The 19,554-nt window shown below is 38.1% G+C and overlaps 1 protein-coding gene across 1 annotated transcript; it reads right to left on the minus strand.

Moving 5' to 3' along the window:
* Positions 1–734: 734 nt before the first annotated feature.
* Positions 735–18,787, minus strand: flt3 (fms related receptor tyrosine kinase 3). Its single transcript, XM_088322456.1, has 20 exons — positions 18,721–18,787; positions 18,457–18,628; positions 17,570–17,697; positions 16,005–16,183; positions 15,799–15,937; positions 14,197–14,374; positions 10,037–10,137; positions 8,256–8,370; positions 7,979–8,181; positions 7,738–7,847; positions 6,581–6,713; positions 6,411–6,515; positions 6,216–6,326; positions 6,010–6,154; positions 4,917–5,029; positions 4,743–4,858; positions 3,544–3,666; positions 3,269–3,480; positions 3,091–3,196; positions 735–1,270 (listed from the first exon to the last, which is right to left on the minus strand). The coding sequence occupies exons 1-20, from the start codon at positions 18,746–18,748 to the stop codon at positions 1,178–1,180; spliced, it is 2,610 nt and encodes an 869-aa protein (XP_088178582.1). The 5' UTR covers positions 18,749–18,787; the 3' UTR covers positions 735–1,177.
* Between the last annotated feature and the right edge of the window lie 767 nt (positions 18,788–19,554).

Raw genomic sequence — 19,554 nt, forward strand, 5'->3', positions numbered from 1 at the left:
AAAGATGTATATTTTTGTAGTAAAAACATTTAGTAAAATGTATCAATTGCCTTTGTAATAATTTACCGATTTACTTTCGCGTCAACATCGTGTTACCACAATAACAGAGCTATCAAAATGCTTTGATGTGGTTTCAGTTGGGCCTTTCAGAACAGACAAAATTTTTAGGTCAACCCACAGTACACATAGCAACTTCAGACATAGACTTTAACTTTGGACCATGGGAAAGTGTACATTCAATGAAAAGTAGCTGTCTGACGAACTTTTTTCGATACCGGACAGGGCGGGACAGACAGGATAGACAAAGAAACAGGATATCAAAAATAAGCAGGACAAACTAGACGGGAACAAAAACTGGAGAGAATAATAAACAGGACAAAAATAGACTGGAATTAAACTGGAAACCGATATTAAACAGGACAAAAATAAACGGTGAACAATACCGGACAGGGAATACTAACAGGAAACCAGGACAGAGTCAAAACCAATGTCTTGCGGGGCAGAGATTCATTGACGGACTGACAAAGGGAAATTAGAGCACTGAGCTCAAGTAGATGGAAAGCCAATCTGTCAATGAGCCACAGCTGGCGCCACACGGGCGGGGCCAATTGGGCGCCATGGCAACCGTGAAACTTAGAAATGGGTGTAAGAATATTTTGAATGCATTAGAATTTGAACAATATCATCCACATAAAAACACAAGACAGTATTGGCTCCATTAAAAATCTACAATATCTGAAGGAGTATATTTTATTGCAAGTTTATTGCTTCAGTTGCAAATAATACATACATGAATTATAAACTTGTAAGTCTAAGGTAAAACGAAAAAGTCATTAAAAATAGATTAAAATAAAAAACATTTCAGCGGAAAATAACAAACCCGAAAATATTCCTCCCCAAAATACACAAATTTCTCTTTTTTATGAGAACTTCGACATGTGGTGTGTTTTAGCTGCACAATAAAAATGATATTAAAAGAAACAGTAACATGGTAAATATAATCTTGTTGACACTCTACTAATGCACAATAACTTTTTGGCATCAAGTAATAAAATAATGATTGACTTGAAGGTAATCCATGTAAAAGAGAACAAATATTATGCACTATGCATGCTATGCAAAAAATGTGTTGATGCACATTAATTTTTATGTCGTATCGCAGGTGACTTTGGTTGATTTAACACAGTTTCTTCTTGCCTTCTTGAGCAAAAGTATCCAAAATGGCAGTCACGTTCTGGTAGTCACTCAGTCTGGTTATGTTGTGATAAAGCTGAAACAAGAACATGCTGTGTTATTGAAAGTAGCAAGATTCATTTATTGAATAAATCACACTGCCATTGTAAAATATTTAAAAAATAATTTATTAAATCAAAATGATCTAATTTAAGATAGTAATATTTAATTTTTAATTATACTTAAACTGTCAAGATAGTCCCAAGTTGCTAAAGAATTCAAATTGGTGTATCTTTATTGTGAGTTATAACAATGTAGTTAACATTGTTTATAACAAAATTAGACATGGGACTCGAGGATAAGCATGTATTAATAGACGATTGACAATATCTGTGTATTATTTGTTATTGCAACATCCGTTGCATCTTGGTCATCCTGGAAGGGGGATTACCTCATGTGTGGTCCCTTCTCAGGGTTTCTTCATTTTCCTCATGTTGAGGTTTTTGAGTTTTTCCTTGCCCTCATGTAGGTTTTAGATCAGGGGATGGTGTAGTAATAGTCTGTAGTTTGCAATAATCTGTAGCCCTTTGAGACTCCTTGTGATTATGGGCTATGCAAATAAACATGACTTGACTTGTTTAAAAAAAATGTTTGAATAAATAGGCACACACTTACAAAGTAGTGCTAGGAGACGGTCCTGTGTCATAAGTGCACCAGTACCATAATATAATGAAACATTGTGCAAGACATAAGTAGCAACATATTTACAAAATATTCATTATTTAATAATATTGTTTTTTGTTCACAGTCTGCCGTGCTTGTTTAGGGTTATGATGGCCCTGGCAAGATATGAATACAACCAAGGATCTTCTATGGAGATTTTAACACCCTCAATGTTGTTTCACAGGAATAATTTGTACACTTATCTAATCAAATCCATACATAGTTAGATATAGAATTTTTCAGTCTTGTGTATTTGTTTTGAGTGGGTTTGGCTTTATCAATTAGTCTAAGTTGCATATATGAAATGAATAAATACAAATAAGTAACTACTATATTTCTACCTTTTCTTAGTAAAGAATATTCTCAAGATGTATATTTTATTGTAGATAGTTTTTCACAGTCTCGAGTGCCTGTTTAGGGTGGTGATGGCCCTAGGCAAGTAGGTAGCCTAGATTGAAAAAGTAAAGTGGATAAATAAAAAACTAGATTTTAACCTTATTTTAGTAAGTATGAGAAATGCCTAAGATGAGCTAAAATGTGGAATATTCTTAAAATATTATTTTTATTTGATTATTTAAAAAAAAAAATCAAATGTCATCTTCACATAAATTTAATGATCAAAATTATTTTCCTGGAGTATTTCATTAGCAGATAATTTTGTAACATGATAATGCAGCAGATAATAAGCTAAACTTGGTTGATATGGCATATGGCAAATCATTTTGCTAAAATAGCTTAATCTCAGTATCATTTGGCCCCGATTTTGTTCGTGCTAATGTATAAAGACAATGAAGGCCACTCTATTCTTTCAGTATATTTTAGTACAGGGCTCCCCAACCTATTTCAAGCAGAGAGCTATTTGTTGTTAATAACCAGTGCCAAGGAAACCCAGTTTTATATGCTTTTTGAAAATAACAAATGTTATTACTATGTTGTTACTATGTTATTACCAGAATAATTATTGAATTTGAATTGTGTTAAATACACCTAAAGAATCTCAAAAAAATAATTCCACTACAAAAATCACTATAGCACTGGTGAGCTATTTTCAGAACAGGTCCGTGGGCACCTCAGCTGTCCTTTGGGGCACAGCGTTGGAGACCGCTGTTCTAGAATAGTCTATCTTTTTTTTCCATCTAATTTTTGGACAATTACCTGTGGCAAACTAGTGTAGTGAACCAGTGATGGCCATACCTTCTCCTCACTGACTGTGAGAAGATCTGACGTGAAGGTCACCAATTTCGAAAAGGAAGGTCGCTCACAAGGTTCAAGGGCCCAGCACTTGCGCATGATCTGGTACCTAAGTAAGAAAAACATCAAATGGTGACTTCCTTTATTTGTGTTTCCAAGTCACCCTGCCCATAACACCTACACGGACTCTTCAGCGTAGTAGGGACGCTCCATTTGGAATCCTCTCTGGATCATAGAGTAGAACCCGTGGTCTACTCTCACACCTGGGTACGGGGTTACGCCCAGGGAGAATATCTCCCACATGAGGATTCCGTAGGACCACACGTCGCTCCTTGTGGTGTACATCCCCTGGAAGATGCTCTCGGGCGACATCCACTTCACGGGCAAACGTATCTGCCGAGAGTTGAGTTGTTTTTTTTAAGCAGCGTGGCCACAGGAGGACGGGAAAACTCTTACGTTTCGTCTCACAACGTAGTTTGAATCGTTCTCGATGTCCCGCGCCAAACCGAAGTCGGCGATTTTCGCCCGTCGGCCTTTGGTCACCAGCACGTTGCGAGCCGCCAGGTCGCGATGGATGCACTGTCGGTACATCCACGGTTCAGGTTAAAATTATAGTTGTAGCATCAAATAAAAAGAACAGAATTAAATATATGCAGCTCCTAGCATGCACCTTGACCTGCTGGGAACAGAATTTTACAGCATACGGCTTTATGCTCTAAGCAGGGGTTACCAACATGGTAGCCCCCTAAGAACATATGGGTAGCCCTGCGAACTGGTTCTGAAAATTGCTCCCCAGTGGTGGGTCATTGAGATTTTTCAGGGAATTTGATTTCTATCTAGGAAGAGAAATTTCCTTTCATCTTACATTTAGCCAATCTGTTCGGGGTGGCACGGGCAAGTGCTGAAGGGTTCGCCTCTGTGGGTTTTTGTTGTTTCTATTTTAGTGTAGCACATACTTGCTCGTGCATCACTGCACAATGGTGACACAACCAGGTGGAGATAGTTCCAACTTCCGTCCAGCTCCTTTAAAATCACCATGTGCTCTCATACAAGGCAGATGTTTTAGGGGGCTCTCCCTTAGAGATAAGCTCAGTCGTCCGGGAAGGACTCAGTTTCCGCAATTAGTGAAGCCAGCTGAGATGGTTCGGTCATAGAATAAAGATGCCTTCTAGATGCCTCCCTCAGGAGGTGTTCCGGGCATGTCCCACCAGCAGGAGGCCCTGGGGACGACCCAGGAAACGCTGGAGGCACTACGTTTCTAGGCTGGCCCGGGAACGCCTCGGGATCCCGTCAGATGAGCTGGATGAAGTGGTTGCAGATAGGGAGGTCTGGGATTCCCTGATAAGGCTGCAGCCCCTGCGATCTGACCCCAGATAAGCGGAGGAAAATGGATGCGTGGATGTTTTAGTGGTTGATTGGTCTATTGTAACCCTACTTCTAAGAATTACTAGCTGGTAATAACCTAGTAACCTAATACCAAGTTCGTAACGACATAATATGTTGTCATTTTAGAAGTGCATATGAAACTGTTAGCCCCTTGCGTTAATCGGTTACAAAAAAAGGAGTTCTCAGCTTCAAAAAGTTGAATACCCTTTCTCCAAGCTCTGGTTGCACCTCAATGTGTCTTTGCAGAGTATGAAAAAAAACGTATTTACATTTTTCGATGACAGGAAGTTCATTCCTTTGGCCACTTGCACAGCAAAGCTCAACAGGTCATCGTAGGTCAGAGCTTGAAGGTCGTCCGTCTGTCCACCATCCCAGCTTTCTGGGTCTGACCATGAAAATATTTATTTGCGACCACAAAGACTTTTTGGGACCGATCCACTGACCTTCAACATTGTCCATGTTGTCCAAGGTGGGACGGAGGAGCACAATGTCTTCTTGTCCCTCAGTGGAAGCAGGGTGCATTGGGATGTAATTGTCTACTGTGCCTTCCTGGGGACTAATGACAGCAGAAGCTTACTTAAAATTATAATAAGCTGCTGGTCTCATTCTATAGAGCTACAGTGGCGGTTCTCTTTTGCCGGGGCGGGGGCCACTGAAGTGTGCTTTTGTGGCCTGCTAATTTACCATTTTGCCCTAAAATGAACTGCACTGTTTTGACCAAGATCCCTTATCCCTGTTCGACTATTGCTACGAGCAGCAGCTGGCACAGTGCTTTTTTTCTTTTTGTGCCACATAAGTGTGCTATTGTGGCCCACCCTAAAATGAACTGCAATGATTTGACCACGATCCATTATCCCTGGTCGCCTATTGCTAAGAACTACGGTCATGGTAAGAAATATTGTGGCGGCTCTTTTTTCCAATCTGTCCGCCTAAAATAAAGAGCACCCCTGTGGCTGATATCCATTATCTCTAGTCGACTTTTGATGAGAGCAGGAGTCAAGAGAGCAGACCTATCTCATGTGGCAGCTTTTTTCCCCCATTCTTTTTCCCTCAAATGAAGAGCACCCTTGTAACCGAAATCCATTACCCCAAGTTGACTATTGCTGCGAACAAGGGCCGTCAGACCGCATGTGAAAAATGGAGGGCGGCTACTTTGGGAATTTTGTATATTGCAAAGGGTTCTGGTACCTGTTAACAGTGATAAAAGTGGGTAAACAGATTGATTTTTTTATTTCTCTATTTTTTTGGGGAAACATGTTGCTGCTCATGTTTTTTTATTTTCATTGCACTATTGTCACGATGCAATAAGTCTTAGGCCAGCACTACCTTGTGAATATTTGCCTTTTTATATAAATAGTTTTTTATTTTAACTGTTTTATTAAAAAATATTTGTTGCCTGTTTATTAAAAAATATTTGCTTGAGCGCCACATCAAATGTTATTGTAGTCAATGTTTACTATGTTGTTGTCAATGACAATAGAGACAATTATATTTTTTGAAACAATAGATCAGAGAAAAGGAGAAATAATACCCTACAGCGTTTTGAGGTTGCTATAAATGTTGCTGTTGCGTTCCATGTTTAAGGCGTCCGCCGTTGACTTCTGGTAGCGTTCACACCTACTCTTCAGGAAGTTTAGTAAGTCGCCATGACAACAATATTGGAATACTAGATATATGGGGCCTATGGAGAGAAGAAAACGTTCATTGAAAACTATCACAAAAATTCCAAATGGTAAACATACCCGAGCCTGTGCAAGCTCCAAGCAGGTTGACTATGTTAGCATGGTTGCCGATGTGCGTGAGCATCTTGAGCTCGGACATCAGAGCTTCTTTTTCCATTTCCTGGTGTTTCTCTGCAAGCGAAACAGATTTTTTGTTAGCATATTACCGCCTCTTTAAATTTCAGCTTACTTGTCAGATCAAATCATAACACTGACTTTTAAGCATCTTGACAGCAACCTGTTGAGACACGCCGGCCTTCTGGATACCAAACGCCGTGGCCTGCACCACCATACCAAAAGCACCAGAGCCCAGTTCTCTCCCTGAGGTCCACCAGACACCAGCTTTATTTATGCACTACTTTACTTTGATTCCATCCGGTACAAACCTAATTCCAGGTTCTCCCTTGGAAATTCCCATTTTTCTTCATACTCAAAATCTTTGAAGTTAACGTAGATGTAATCGTTGTCATTGGGGCCCACCATCTGGATCATCTGCAGCTGGGGCTGATAGAAGGGTTTCTAGAGGACATTATTGTCAGTGGCTTTTTATGCATTTGTGTGAGGGACCAAAAAATCCTGGAATAAAATTGATATACACGAGTAAAAATTTAAAATTGTGTAAGGTGTCACTAAAAATGAAAAACATAAAATAAAGATTTCGTTCAGGGCATGCATTAATAAAATATATTGCGCAAATAAAATATATCAAAAAGTAAAATTAATGACAAAAATAAGAAATTCAATTTAAAAAACGTGTAAAATTTAATTAAAACTAAAAATGAATGAAACATTTTTTTAAAATTCTATGCATACTCAAATTTATTTAAAAGTAGAAATCAATAGAAAATATGTGGATAGTTGAAAAATCATTATGGAAAAGAATGACAAATTAACAAATACAAGCAAACAATAAAAATGTGTAAATTTAATTACAAAAATAATAAAGTAAAAAATTTCATTGAAAATGAAAAACAAATAATAAAGAAAAAAAACATGGAAAATAAATATATTCAAAAATGAAAATACAATTAATGTGAAAGATAATGACAAAACAATCAATACAAGTAAAAAATATAAACATGTAAAAATTTCTTTATAGATGCAATCCTAAACAAATAAACTATAAAAAACAAAGACACTTAAATATAATAAATTTGAATAAGAAAATATCAATTAAAAATATAATAAAATGAAAAAATCATTGATATATAAGTAAAAATATATTAATCCATAATAATGCGTTGCACTCACATTTCTCACATGTTCAATATGAAATTTTATTAAAAATAAAATAATATTTAAATTAGGTAGGGGGGTCTATGCACGGATGAATGCCAGGTCAATTATAACATAACTATATTTAAAAAAAATATATAATTTGTTTACTCGCAGTTATTGTTTTTTATTTTCCTTTAACTTATCTACAGCATTTTTGTATGTTATTTTCACTTATACATTAATTGGATGTCTTTTTTTTCACTTTATTTTTAATGATGGCAGTTTTGGTCTTTAATACTTTGGAAATCCAAGATCAACGCCTCACCTTCTTTTTGACTAAGCATAAGAGCGTTGAGCTGACGGTCAGCAGTGCCACAACCAGAACCACGCCTCCAACTTTAAACGCGGTGTCTCTGCCAGTGTCCTCTTTGGGAGCTATCGAAAACATTGTAATAAAGACTTTCAGTGGAAATACTGTATTTTGCACGTTTGTATACTTATAATAATAAATAGGCCCCTGCAATGTAATTTAAACATCACTACTATAGATTTCAACCAAAACAAACCTTTGGAGTCCTGCAGGGAAGGTGAATAGTAATCCAGACGAGGTTCCTTGCACCAAGAACCGGCTGCGTTTTCCAGGCAAAACTTCAAGTAGCGTCCATTTGTTAATTCCCAAACTGTCACGCTCCGGATTGTTTTCCTGCACCACTTGTCTAATTCCAAACCAACTTGGGGGACTTCATTCCAGAAGGATCGAGCCTCACAACTGTATTTACAGAAAAATAAGAGAAATGTTTCCATGATGGCGATTGAAATTTGTTAGAAATTGCAATGGCGCACCTTTCATTGACAAAAAAGCAGTACAACCAGGTGTAATTTGCCGGCACGGCACTGGAAGTCTGGACGCCGACGCTATTGTTGTCCTTGTTGATGCTGAAATTGAATACGGGATCCTCTGTATCATGAAAGACGTAGCATAGTTAATATAATGAATTTATTTTTAATGTGTGGTTCTTTGCAGAATATAAAGACAATATCCTGTTGATATTCGTTATACTGCATGTACCTTTGCATTGTTATACTGTAATCCAGGGTTCTCCTATCTGGTGCCTGTGGGCAAACAGGGTGCCCACTAAGGACAGCTGAGATGCCCACAGGCCTGTTCTGAAAATGGCTGCGTGATTGTGATTTTCAATTTTTTTTTTTTTTGAGGTGACTGAGTATATTTAACCCCTACTTCCAATAATAAACCTGATAATAACATAGTAACAACATAGTTATAACCCAATGTTATTTAGAAATTAAAATAAATACATTCCAGGTAATAGGCTTCATGGACCAAATGATCAAGTATTGATAATTATTTTCAAGCATTTAATAAAGAGTAAAATAAGAATCTCTTTATGTTGTAAACACATTTTGCTTATTCACCTTTTTTGTTGATTTATTTTAAACGAAATACAACAAACTAACTTCCAATTTATGGGTTTTAGAAAGCGAATGAGCAAAAAAAGTGTTGTATTTTTGGGTCTCCTGACTAGTTATCAAGCTAAACTTTGGGCTTCTTTCTAGCGAGCTATCTATAGCTTTTCTTTTTTTGCTTTATCTAGCTCCGTTTTAGTTTTTTTACCTGTTTACCTTTAGAGGTAACTATCAGGCTACTTTTTAGCTGTTTAGCGAGCCTTCTAGCTAAGTTGCTATTTTAGACATTCACGTCAAACCGGGTGCCCTTGCGCTAATTAGCAACAAAAAGGTTGGAGACCCTTGTTTGTATCAGTTAATGGGAAGCAGAAACCCCCCGCAATATGTGAAGTTCACAAAGTAACCCCCGTTTTTGACATGTGCTATGTAGCCCCTGCTCACAAGAATACTCGACCGGGGATAATTGATTGCGGCCCTATGGGTTTTTTTCATTTTGGTCCGAAAGAACGGGAGATAAAGCCACCATGCATGACAATAATTTGCTCTCTCAGACGCCTCAGCAATAGTGGGCTGGGGATAATACATTTTAAAAAGGGAAGTTCATTTTAGGGAGCCACAATGTCACGTCAGGAATGAAAAAAAAAATGCACTACATTTTCTGGGTGCTCCCAGCAATCGTGAACTGGGGATAATGAATCACAGCCAGGACCGTGAGTTTCATTTTAGGCTGGTCAGAATGGCACATCTTGCGACAAAAGAGCCTTATGCGAGTCCCTGCTTCCAACAATACGGGATTAGGGCTAATGGATTTTGGTCACACGAGTTCAGATTGTTTTCGGAGGAAATGCAGTAATGGGGAAAAAAACACCGCCAGGCTTGACAAAATTGCATTCTACAGGTCCCCACATGTAGTAAAATGGGATTGGGGATAATGTATTGCACCCACAGTTCCTTTTGGTGGCGAGAACCACAAGAAAGGGTCACTATGCTCAACATTAATGCCCTCTGTTAGCCCCTGTTCACAGCAACCTGCAATCGGGAATAACTGATTTTTCAACCCGAGAATCACTGAAGCCGCAAGTGCGAAGTAGGGATTACAGTACAGTATTCATTCTTTAAACAGGTTACAAAATGAGAACATTTTGACATAAAAATCAAATATATAAGTAGTCAGTACTTTTTTCTTTATCGTTTCTCACCTATGACACACACAGACATGGTCTCGCTTCTGTTTAGTCCACCCGCCTCCAGGTATAGCTTGTAATTTCCTGACTTGAGTCCACCACACAACTTCACCGTCCTAAAAAAAACAGAAATGCTATTATTGGTACCACTACCAAAGCATTGCTAGCTTAAAGGGGTTTGTTCTCGTTTTGTATTTTTGTAAGGAAAATTATGGTTTACATGTGCCCTTTATACGCTTGGATTTTTATATACTCTTATACTATCTTTATACGTTTATATTTTTGTAGTATACTCAATAAGTGTGGGGTATTACGATTTTGAGTTATGTACAGAGGCAAGCACCTCCAAGGTCAAAAGAATAAGTTCCCAAGCACCAAAAAGTGTGTCTCTGATTAAAAAGCTAAAACTTCAAAGGCCTTTAGCAGTTTCTCAGGCTACTCTCCATTCCCCTTTGGGCCTGCTGTTAATCAAGATGGCCTTGCTTCCAACATTCCAAGCTGCTCAGGAGCTTGTCTTTCTTCTTACAGAGACGCATTGTGTTTACAAAGTTTCACTATCCTTATTACTCATTTATTAAACTCGCACGCCATCTAGCGACCAATATTATACACTTGCATTTGAATATGTGATTCCTATCTAAACCAATCAGATTTGATTCCTGTGTTCATATAAACCAGTGTGTAGGTGCATTCTTGTGTTTTCCAATAAATGAGCTCCCTGCCAAAGGAGGAGCATGATTTCTTCCTGATCCGATCCTGGAAATAAAGCACCTCTGATGGAAGGGGCTATCAAAAACCAAAATCTCCGACTCAGAGTGTGTTCTTTTCTTCATCCTAAAAAAATCTCAAGTTTTAACCTTGACTTTTTTCACAGTGAGGATTATTCCCCATATGGAAATAATTTCAGGATAAGGGTTCTCACCGGGAAAGCCAAGTACTGATAACCAGGAGTGTAGGGTACGTAGTGTGGGGATCCCTTAACCCAGGGGTCGGGAACCTATGGCTCGCGAGCCATATATGGCTCTTTCTATGAGTATCTGTGGCTCAGAGACCAATTTGATTGCATGCAAAATTTCTCCATCTTGTACAAAACCGGAGTTGTCTATCCTATCCAAGTACACGTAAAGCCAAACCAAAGCTAAACACTAGGGTAACACTTCGCAGTATATATAGGGCACGTTTTTCACTACAATTTACAGTCAAGGTGTCACACAAAAAAAGGGGAAAAAAAACTCGTTTTGGCTGTACAACGCTAAATAATCCTTTATTTAAAAGTTCACTATATAATCTGTGTTCAGTGTTCAGATACCTTATGATGAATCCACAGAACTGTAAATACGCCAAAACACCGGAAGAGAACTTAGTCATTTGATTGGGTTAGTGGGAGGGATGGGTGGAGCTATGCAAAAAGTACAAGCATTCCCTCCCATCTCTCGCCAAAGGTAAGCACATAAGGCTCCCTATTCTCAGAATGTTGTGACGTTTTTACAAAATAAATGCTTGCATCTGGTTTTGAAACCAATATGTATGAAAAAAAGGGTCAAAAGGAGTTTAACCGATCTTGAGTAATTGCAAGAAAGAGACAAGTTTAAAGTGGTATGTTTGTTGAATTTGGGACAGGGGCTCTGGCATTATTCTCTTTTCATAATTTTTATCAAATCATCAAAAATAAATGTGCTGAAGACTAAGCTTTTGTCTGGGGCGCCGGTTTAGCAATTTAGTAAATTTGTCTCATAATATATGGTGTGGCTCTTTCCCAAAATAAAATTTATATTTTTTGCTTTTATGGCTCTTTGAGTCAAAAAGGTTCCCGACCCCTGCCTTAACCACTTGGCTCGTATGGGGCACCATTTCCTGTGGTGTGTCTTGGGCAAGTACAGCCGGGTGGCGGCCATCCCTATTAGACCATATTTTGAAGTATGGACACCTGCAATGGCTAGTGGTGATAAAGGTATTTGAGCTTATAAGTAATTAAAGGTCTTAGTGGCGTCGTTGATGTCATGCACCTTCCGGACATTTTCAACATCTTACCTAATGTTTACTATTATGTGTACAGTAATGCTAATTGTAATTCACCCTGGTCTATCCTGGAAGGGGGATTACCACATGTGAGGTCCTTTCTCAAGGTTTCTCTTTTCTCCTCACACTGAGGTTTTTGAGTTTTTCCTTGCCTGCATGCTGGTTTAAGATCAGGTAATTGTGTAATTTTGTAACTGTAATCCTGTGCAGTCCTTTGAGACATTTTTGTGATTAAGGGCTATATAAATAAATTTGACTTGACTTGACTTGACTTGACTTAGTTACAGCTTCCAGGCAAGATCTTTTAAAATTGATACTATTCTGTGTTTTATTCACAAATCAGTGTTTTTATTAAAAAAATACGTGTAAAAATATTACATAATTAATTTTGGGTATGTCAGTCATTCTGGAGGGGAGTGTTCTGTCAAAAGTTGTAACTGTGTCGGCCCTTGGTGTCATAAAGTACTTAAGAGTTGAGTACTGTATTTGTCAATAAAGAAAAACACATTCAAGGTACAGTGTTGGTGTTGGCTTCCATCTAGTTGCCGTTTTACAAATATAAAGAATATTGTTATTAATTTAATGCAATTTGAAGTATTATTTTGTGATTTCGGGTAGGGGACATTTTTTGATGTACTTTTAGTGTCACGGTTGCCATGGCGCCCAATTGGCCCTGCCCGTGTGGCGCCAGCTGTGGACTGATTACTCCTCAAGAGTTGATTAAAGGTATCCGTAAAAAAAAAAAAAAGTCAATTATTTTACTTTTTTATTATTATTTTCTGATCGTTTGGAGTGACGTGAAAATGGTATCAAGGATTCTAAATTAAATAAAAAATTGATAATGCCAAATGGATGGTAAATAAATTAAATAATATCGACATAAGTGATAACTTGACATATTTGTACTGTTTAGGTTGGCAATACCAGTATTGGCTGTCCTCTAGTGGACTTTTTATAAATTACATAGATATCGTTAGTAGTTTTATTCAATTTGGAACGAAATATTACATTTTTATTCCTGGGATTATTTTTTGGGTGGGAAGGTATTGGATGTACTACTAGTGTCAACATCTCTTATCTGCAATAATGAATCAAGAGTTGAGGAAAGGTATCGGTTGAAAAAAGAAAATAAATATTTTATTATTTTCTGATACCTTGGGCGGATTTAAAAAAAAGGACTAATACTATTTTAAATAGCTTTTTTTAAAGAAAGAATTACATATAAATAAATAATCTATGTCGTAGTGACTGTGGATGTCATGATTACTGATGTGACTCACCTGGGCCCGCTCATTTGGAGCCAACCGCCGCGGGTTCTGATTGGCTCCCTGTCACTATTTGAACTCAGTCCCCTGTTGTCAGTCCGTCTGCGAACCTCATTGTACACTAGGCAAGCCTTTTTCGGCCCTGACCCCCACCTGTCCTGTTTTTGCTCCCGTCTATGGCTATGACCTCTTTTTGTCCCCGACTACGTCTACTCTCCCGTTCTGGCTTACGACTCGTTTCCGACCCCGACCAAGCCTTCCTCTCCCAGTACCGGCTACCGACACGTTTTTTGGTCCCCGACTCCGCCATCGCTTGCTACGGAAGATCCACTTCCGTGTTCGGATCACAATCCGAGTACGAGAACGACTTGCCTCCCGCGTCCAGCGAACACCGGATCATGGGTGCAGTCCTTCTTCTTTCCTTCAATAAAATTTGTGAGAAACGTAACGCAATTGGGTCCTGTTTCCGTTCTGGTCTTGACAGTGGATCCCTTGGAAAATTGTTACTGTGTAGATAAAACGTATGAAGTATAAATATTTTTCAAAGAATCAAATACAACCTTGCAATTGTCAAAATCCTTACTTAACGCTTAAGTTGTGTAAGGGTGTCCAGCGACCCGTTTTAAGGTTATAAAATGTAATAACTGATGTGTCTTAGGGGCCATACAATTATATTACAATTGTAATTTATGGTTATAGATGCATAAAATGGTTTTTAGCATGTTGTATTAACTATATTGAGCAATACTCCTTTCGGTTAGTGGTGCCAATTCCTAACACACAGTTAAAGGTATTTCCGATACCTAAACTGTGTTTTTTTCATTTGTAGAATGTAAAAAGGGAAACAAACATCAGTTTATATTCTTCCATTTAGAAACAAGCAATTTCTACCTGTGCTTTGTGACCCAGTCCTCCATCATGCATCTAGACACGTTACCATCCGGCGTCTCCCATATGCAATTTTGCAGCACGGGATGATAAAATATGGACGCTTGTAAACACGCCTCAGACGCCTCCTCTGCTGTGAGAGTTTTTCTTGGATCCAGCTGCACCAAGAGGAAATCTTCCGCTGAGGTGAGAATTTCAACAAGAAAATACGAATTGAAAAAACATTGGAAGAAATTGAAAAATAATGTCCTGGTATGGCGTGTTTCTCAACTGGTGGGTTGTGGACAATTGCCTGAGCAAAAATACTGCTGAAAAGGAAAAGAACAGCAAGTGTGGGTCATTTACACTCCTTGAGAGTGGATGTACGATAATTCCCTGCAAATACGAGTTGACACCCACGTTTCACACCACATAGGAGACCCCTGTAATGGAGTGTTCTGCAGCACACAATGCTAAGGTAGTTGTGTTTTCATCTATTTATTTTTTCTCTTTATATTCCTTAATAGAAATTTTTCTAGCTTTAATTTTATAAATCGTTAGGATTGAAATGAATCATTCTTTACTGCAGTGAACAAATTTGTGTCAAGGTGTTGCTGGTGCTCCACCATAAATCTTTTTTTCTCTGAAGGATGCTAGAATTTCCTACTCTGATTAAAAAAACGTTATTACTTTGAGTTCTTTGAGTTCTGATATGAATTACTAATCCTAAGAAAATTTAAATAGAACACACAATTTTTTAACACAGACAATTAATGATAGGAAGAAAAAAAGGGAGGGGAAGGCGCCGGAGATTATGAGAGCTTTCGACCGCTGAAAGTCGAAGTTACTAGCACAAATAGAAAATGTTCCCCTATAATGCTAGTGGATTTGGAGAGATTTCCTTGTACAGAAGAAAACCCTCTTTCCCAAGGACCAGCAAACATGGTGTTAAATCTGAAACCGTTGTCTTACTTGTTGTTGCGGAGAGATTTGGTCTCATACTCCTGATGGTCGAAACGTATGGCCCACATGCTATACTCGCAGCAGCAGTGCGTGGCTGCTTGGCGAGGCCACGTGTAAGGCCAGCAGCCAACCAACCAACCAGCCAGCCAGGCAGAAAAAAGAGTGCGGCTATCGATCAGCCAATTCTTTTTATATGCACCTGTGATGCTCGACCAGATCATGCCTCTATGGGTGTGGGCTTGTAACAGTATCAGATGACGGTGTTTGAAATAGCTAAACTTGTTGGAAAGCCAAAGAAGTGAGAAAATTGAGTTTACTCATATTGAGCACGGCCAAACGCAGATATAGCGGAGAATATAACAGGGATAGATTTTTATATCTAGAAACCAAAACCACTGAAGAGAAGCATTTTTAATTTCTTTGAAAATGCAGCCAAATGAGCATTAAAATGGATGTTATTACTTACTGTATAGTCATTTTGGTTTGGGTGGTCATTTTTATGAAAATACATTTTGCTTTCTATGGTTTAAACTTTAAATCCTTACATTCATTACATTTGACGAGTGAATTTTTTTTCTTGATTCGGGTCGCGGCTTGTAATAAGGGTGAGATGGTGGGTACTGAAATCAAACCAGTTAAGAACCACTGTTGCAATGGACCAACCCTGGACGCTGACGTCAACGGACTTTCTGGTGCCGTCCCCGTTCTTGCACGTGTACCTGCCGGCGTGTTTAAAGTTCGCAGAGTCCACCAACAGGTACGCCATCTGGATTCTTCCGTGTGAGTCGTTCCGGATGCAGAACTGGAAAAGAGAGATGCCGTTAGTTGATGGACTGGTAAATTGGGAGGCAGTTATGACAGCGCCAAACCTCTTCTTTTGTCCTGGCAGGGCACGCTAGTTCCCCGGATCCCAATGTCCTGCCGTCCTTTTCCCACATTACTCTCCACTTGTTTTTGCGTCTCATCCGGCATCGGAGAAGGAGAGTCTGCCCGGGACTTAAGATCACGCTGGAAGCCTCGTCTTCTTTCAACAGGTCACTTTCTAGGTCTTGAAAAAGTACACAATGGTGGAATATGTATTAGTCCTGTATATATATATATATATATATATATATATATATATATATATATATATATATATATATATATATATATATATATATATATATATATATATATATGTGTGTGTATGTATATGTGTTTGTCATGATTACCGATGTGATTTACCTGTGCTCGCTCTTTTGGCACCAACAGCTGCGGGTTCTGATTGGCTCCCTGTCCCTATTTTAACCCAGTCCTGTCAATCCCCTGTTGTCAGTCTGTCTGTGAACCTCTGTTGATACAAGGCAAGCCTTTTTGACCCTGACTTCCGCCTGTCCCGTTTTTGCTCCCATTTTTCCACCTGTCCGTTCCTGATCTCCCCGTCTGTCTCCGGCTACAACCTGTTTTTTGATCCAGACCATGTCTGCTCGCCCGTCTCGGCTTACGACCTGTTTTTGATCCCGACCACATCTGCTCTCCCGTCCTGGCTCACGACCCGTTTCTGACCCCGACCACGTTTTTGCTCCTGTCCCGGCTATCAATCTGTTTTTGCGTCCCTAACACCGCCATCGCCCACTACGGAAGATCCACTTCCGTATTCGGATCGCTATCCGATTGTGAGAGCGACTTGCTTCCCGCGTCCAGCGAGCATCAGATCGTGGGCGCAGCACTTCCTCCTTCTTTCACTAAAACGTTACGCGATTGGGTCTACCCTTTGTGCTGGTCGTGACATTGTATGTATATATATATATATATATATATAGTATATATATATATAGTATATGTGTGTTTGTTTATATGCATATATGTTTAAGTTCTGATTATTACACTGTTTTTGACATTTTTGAACGTTTTCTACTCAAAATAAAACAAAAATATGTGCAGACTTAAGAATTACGATGAAGAAAAGTCAATCAAGCAGTAATAATTATATATAATACCCTTGGGATCCACTTACATTTTCATATTAAGTCAGGGGCCTCAAATGATCCACTGCGGGCTGCAATTTGCCCACGAGCTGTGAGTTCGAGACCCCTGGTATACATCTTCTATAAACATGTCTCCAAAAAGTAGTGTAGGAGGGACAAGAATTGGACTTACAAATAGCAGGAAATGCATTTGATTTCATTATGTAAGAATACTTCCTTTCTAAACATTCTACAAGTGCTCCAATACTTAATATCACACATGTCAAGGAAAAATATATATTATGCTACTACTACTTAATGTGGAATATATTTGCTTAGTGACTAATTATCAGGTCTTTTTTTCAATCAGGATGATAACTGTGTCGATATATTTGACCGTTATTGGTTCTATAACTATTGAGCTGATAATTATCGTGCCACCCACACAAATAACCAAATGGCGGAATCGAAACAAAACAAATTACCATAATCGTAGAGTTGTGAGCATTCCTGCCCTAGCGTGTTACGAGCACAACACATCACTGGTTTGGCGGTGAATGCGATACTGCTGATTGTGCTCTCGCTTGGCTTTTCGACGGCTTTTTCTTGCAATCTGTTTGAAAACAAAACACATTTTCTACGACCATATGCGTCAAAAACCATAGAGGTTGTTTTCGGTACTTTAGTGATAGAAATCAAGAAATATGTTCAAATTTCTGCACATACATTTAAGGTATTTGATCATTGTTACCATCAATTCAATTATCAAATAATGCCAACAGTTTTTATCTTCGATTTATTATTTGGTTTAATTGTTTCGGATCAAAAGTTCTCCACAATTTGAGCCTCACAACAGTAAATATTTGCTGATTTTTTAGGAATTATCAATAGAAATTTTGTTTGTTGATTCAAAATTAAGTTGATTGAGTTGATTGATAAGCTATTTGTCAAAATCATTTTTAACAAATTATTGACTAATCCTTAGTGGGAAGATGCGATATTACAATTAAATAGAAAATCATAGATTAAATGTTTTGTCTCTTAATAGCGTTGTTTTTTGCCTATTCTATGCCTAAATTAGATGTTTTTTCCTAAAATATCCATTTGAAATTGTTTTTTTAGAACACAGGAATTTAAATCTTATGAAATTTTATGTCATCTGAATAATCAACAAAAAAACAGACGGATTACTCAAACAAAACAATATTTTTTTGCAGCCTTAAATAACTTTTCAGATTTTTTTTGTCAACATCAACATTAAAATACATGAAAACACTGTAATAGCTACGGCATTATTTATTGTTGATTTTTGTGATTTCCTTTTGATTATATTTCAAATACTGTAAGGGTATATACGTCATTTATGTCTTACCCAGACCACCTCAAAGTGGGACGCGGGTTGCCTTCAGACGTACATTTAAAATGAGGGGAGCTCATGGGATCCTCCACTTTAACCAGGGTCACCCGGGTTTGGGTTGGACGTTCTTGGGTTGATGGAGAAGATTTGTCCATGCCATTGCTAACGGGACACAGGAGAAGAAAACCTAGAAGGATGATTGTGTGATAATTATGATAATATCAAAAAATATGTATGAATCCTCCCAAGCAACCCCTCCTGTTAATACATTAGCCTCACCTGCAATCAATAGCCAGTGCGACAACATCCGTCTCTGTTTCCGTTCAGGCCAAACAATACTTCTGAGTTTGCCTTATTTCTTTTTTTAAGAAGTGGGAGCCCCGCCTGATCGCCGATAAATTATAAAAGCCTACTTCCTATTTCTGAAAGGTAAAGTTCCCTAAACTCTTTAATCACACACATTTTTTTCATATTGCTGTAGTTATTCTTTATTTGTGATGATGCAAACTCCTAAAGATATTAAAGTTCAATATTTCAAGTCAAGTCATGTTTATTTGTATAGCCCTTAACAGGGTTGGGTAGGGTTACTTTAACTTGATTACCGGTACTTTCAATTACTTTTGGGTTACTCCAATAACAAATATGCTAATAAAAGACAAAATAAACTAAATATAAATAAAATTACTAAATTTTGTGCAGGCTTGGGGAGTGACGGAATACATGGAACGGCAAAAATGATGTTGGCAAGCTGTTTGTATTTATTTTCCATTTGTTTCTGTCGCATTTTATGTTAGTTTTGCCGGAGATCAAAGAGATCAAAGCCAGGAGAGAAAGCTTACCACGTGTTGTGAGTCACAATTTTATTCATATTTAGTTTATTTTGTCTTTTATTAGCATATTTGGTATTGGAGTCATCCAAAAGTAATTGAAAGTAATCAAGTTAAAGAAACCCTACCCAACCCTGGCCCTTAATCACAAAGAGTCTCAAAGGGCTGCACAGATCAAAGACCATTGCAAACTATTATTACAGACTATTATGACACCATCCCCTCATCTAAAACCTACATGAGGGCAAATAATACACATATTATCAACATAAAATATAGATTATTC

Source organism: Urocampus carinirostris, chromosome 18 (genome assembly GCF_059441175.1).
Source record: "Urocampus carinirostris isolate Australia breed hairy pipefish chromosome 18, RoL_Ucar_1.0, whole genome shotgun sequence".
Taxonomy (NCBI): Eukaryota; Metazoa; Chordata; class Actinopteri; order Syngnathiformes; family Syngnathidae; genus Urocampus; species Urocampus carinirostris.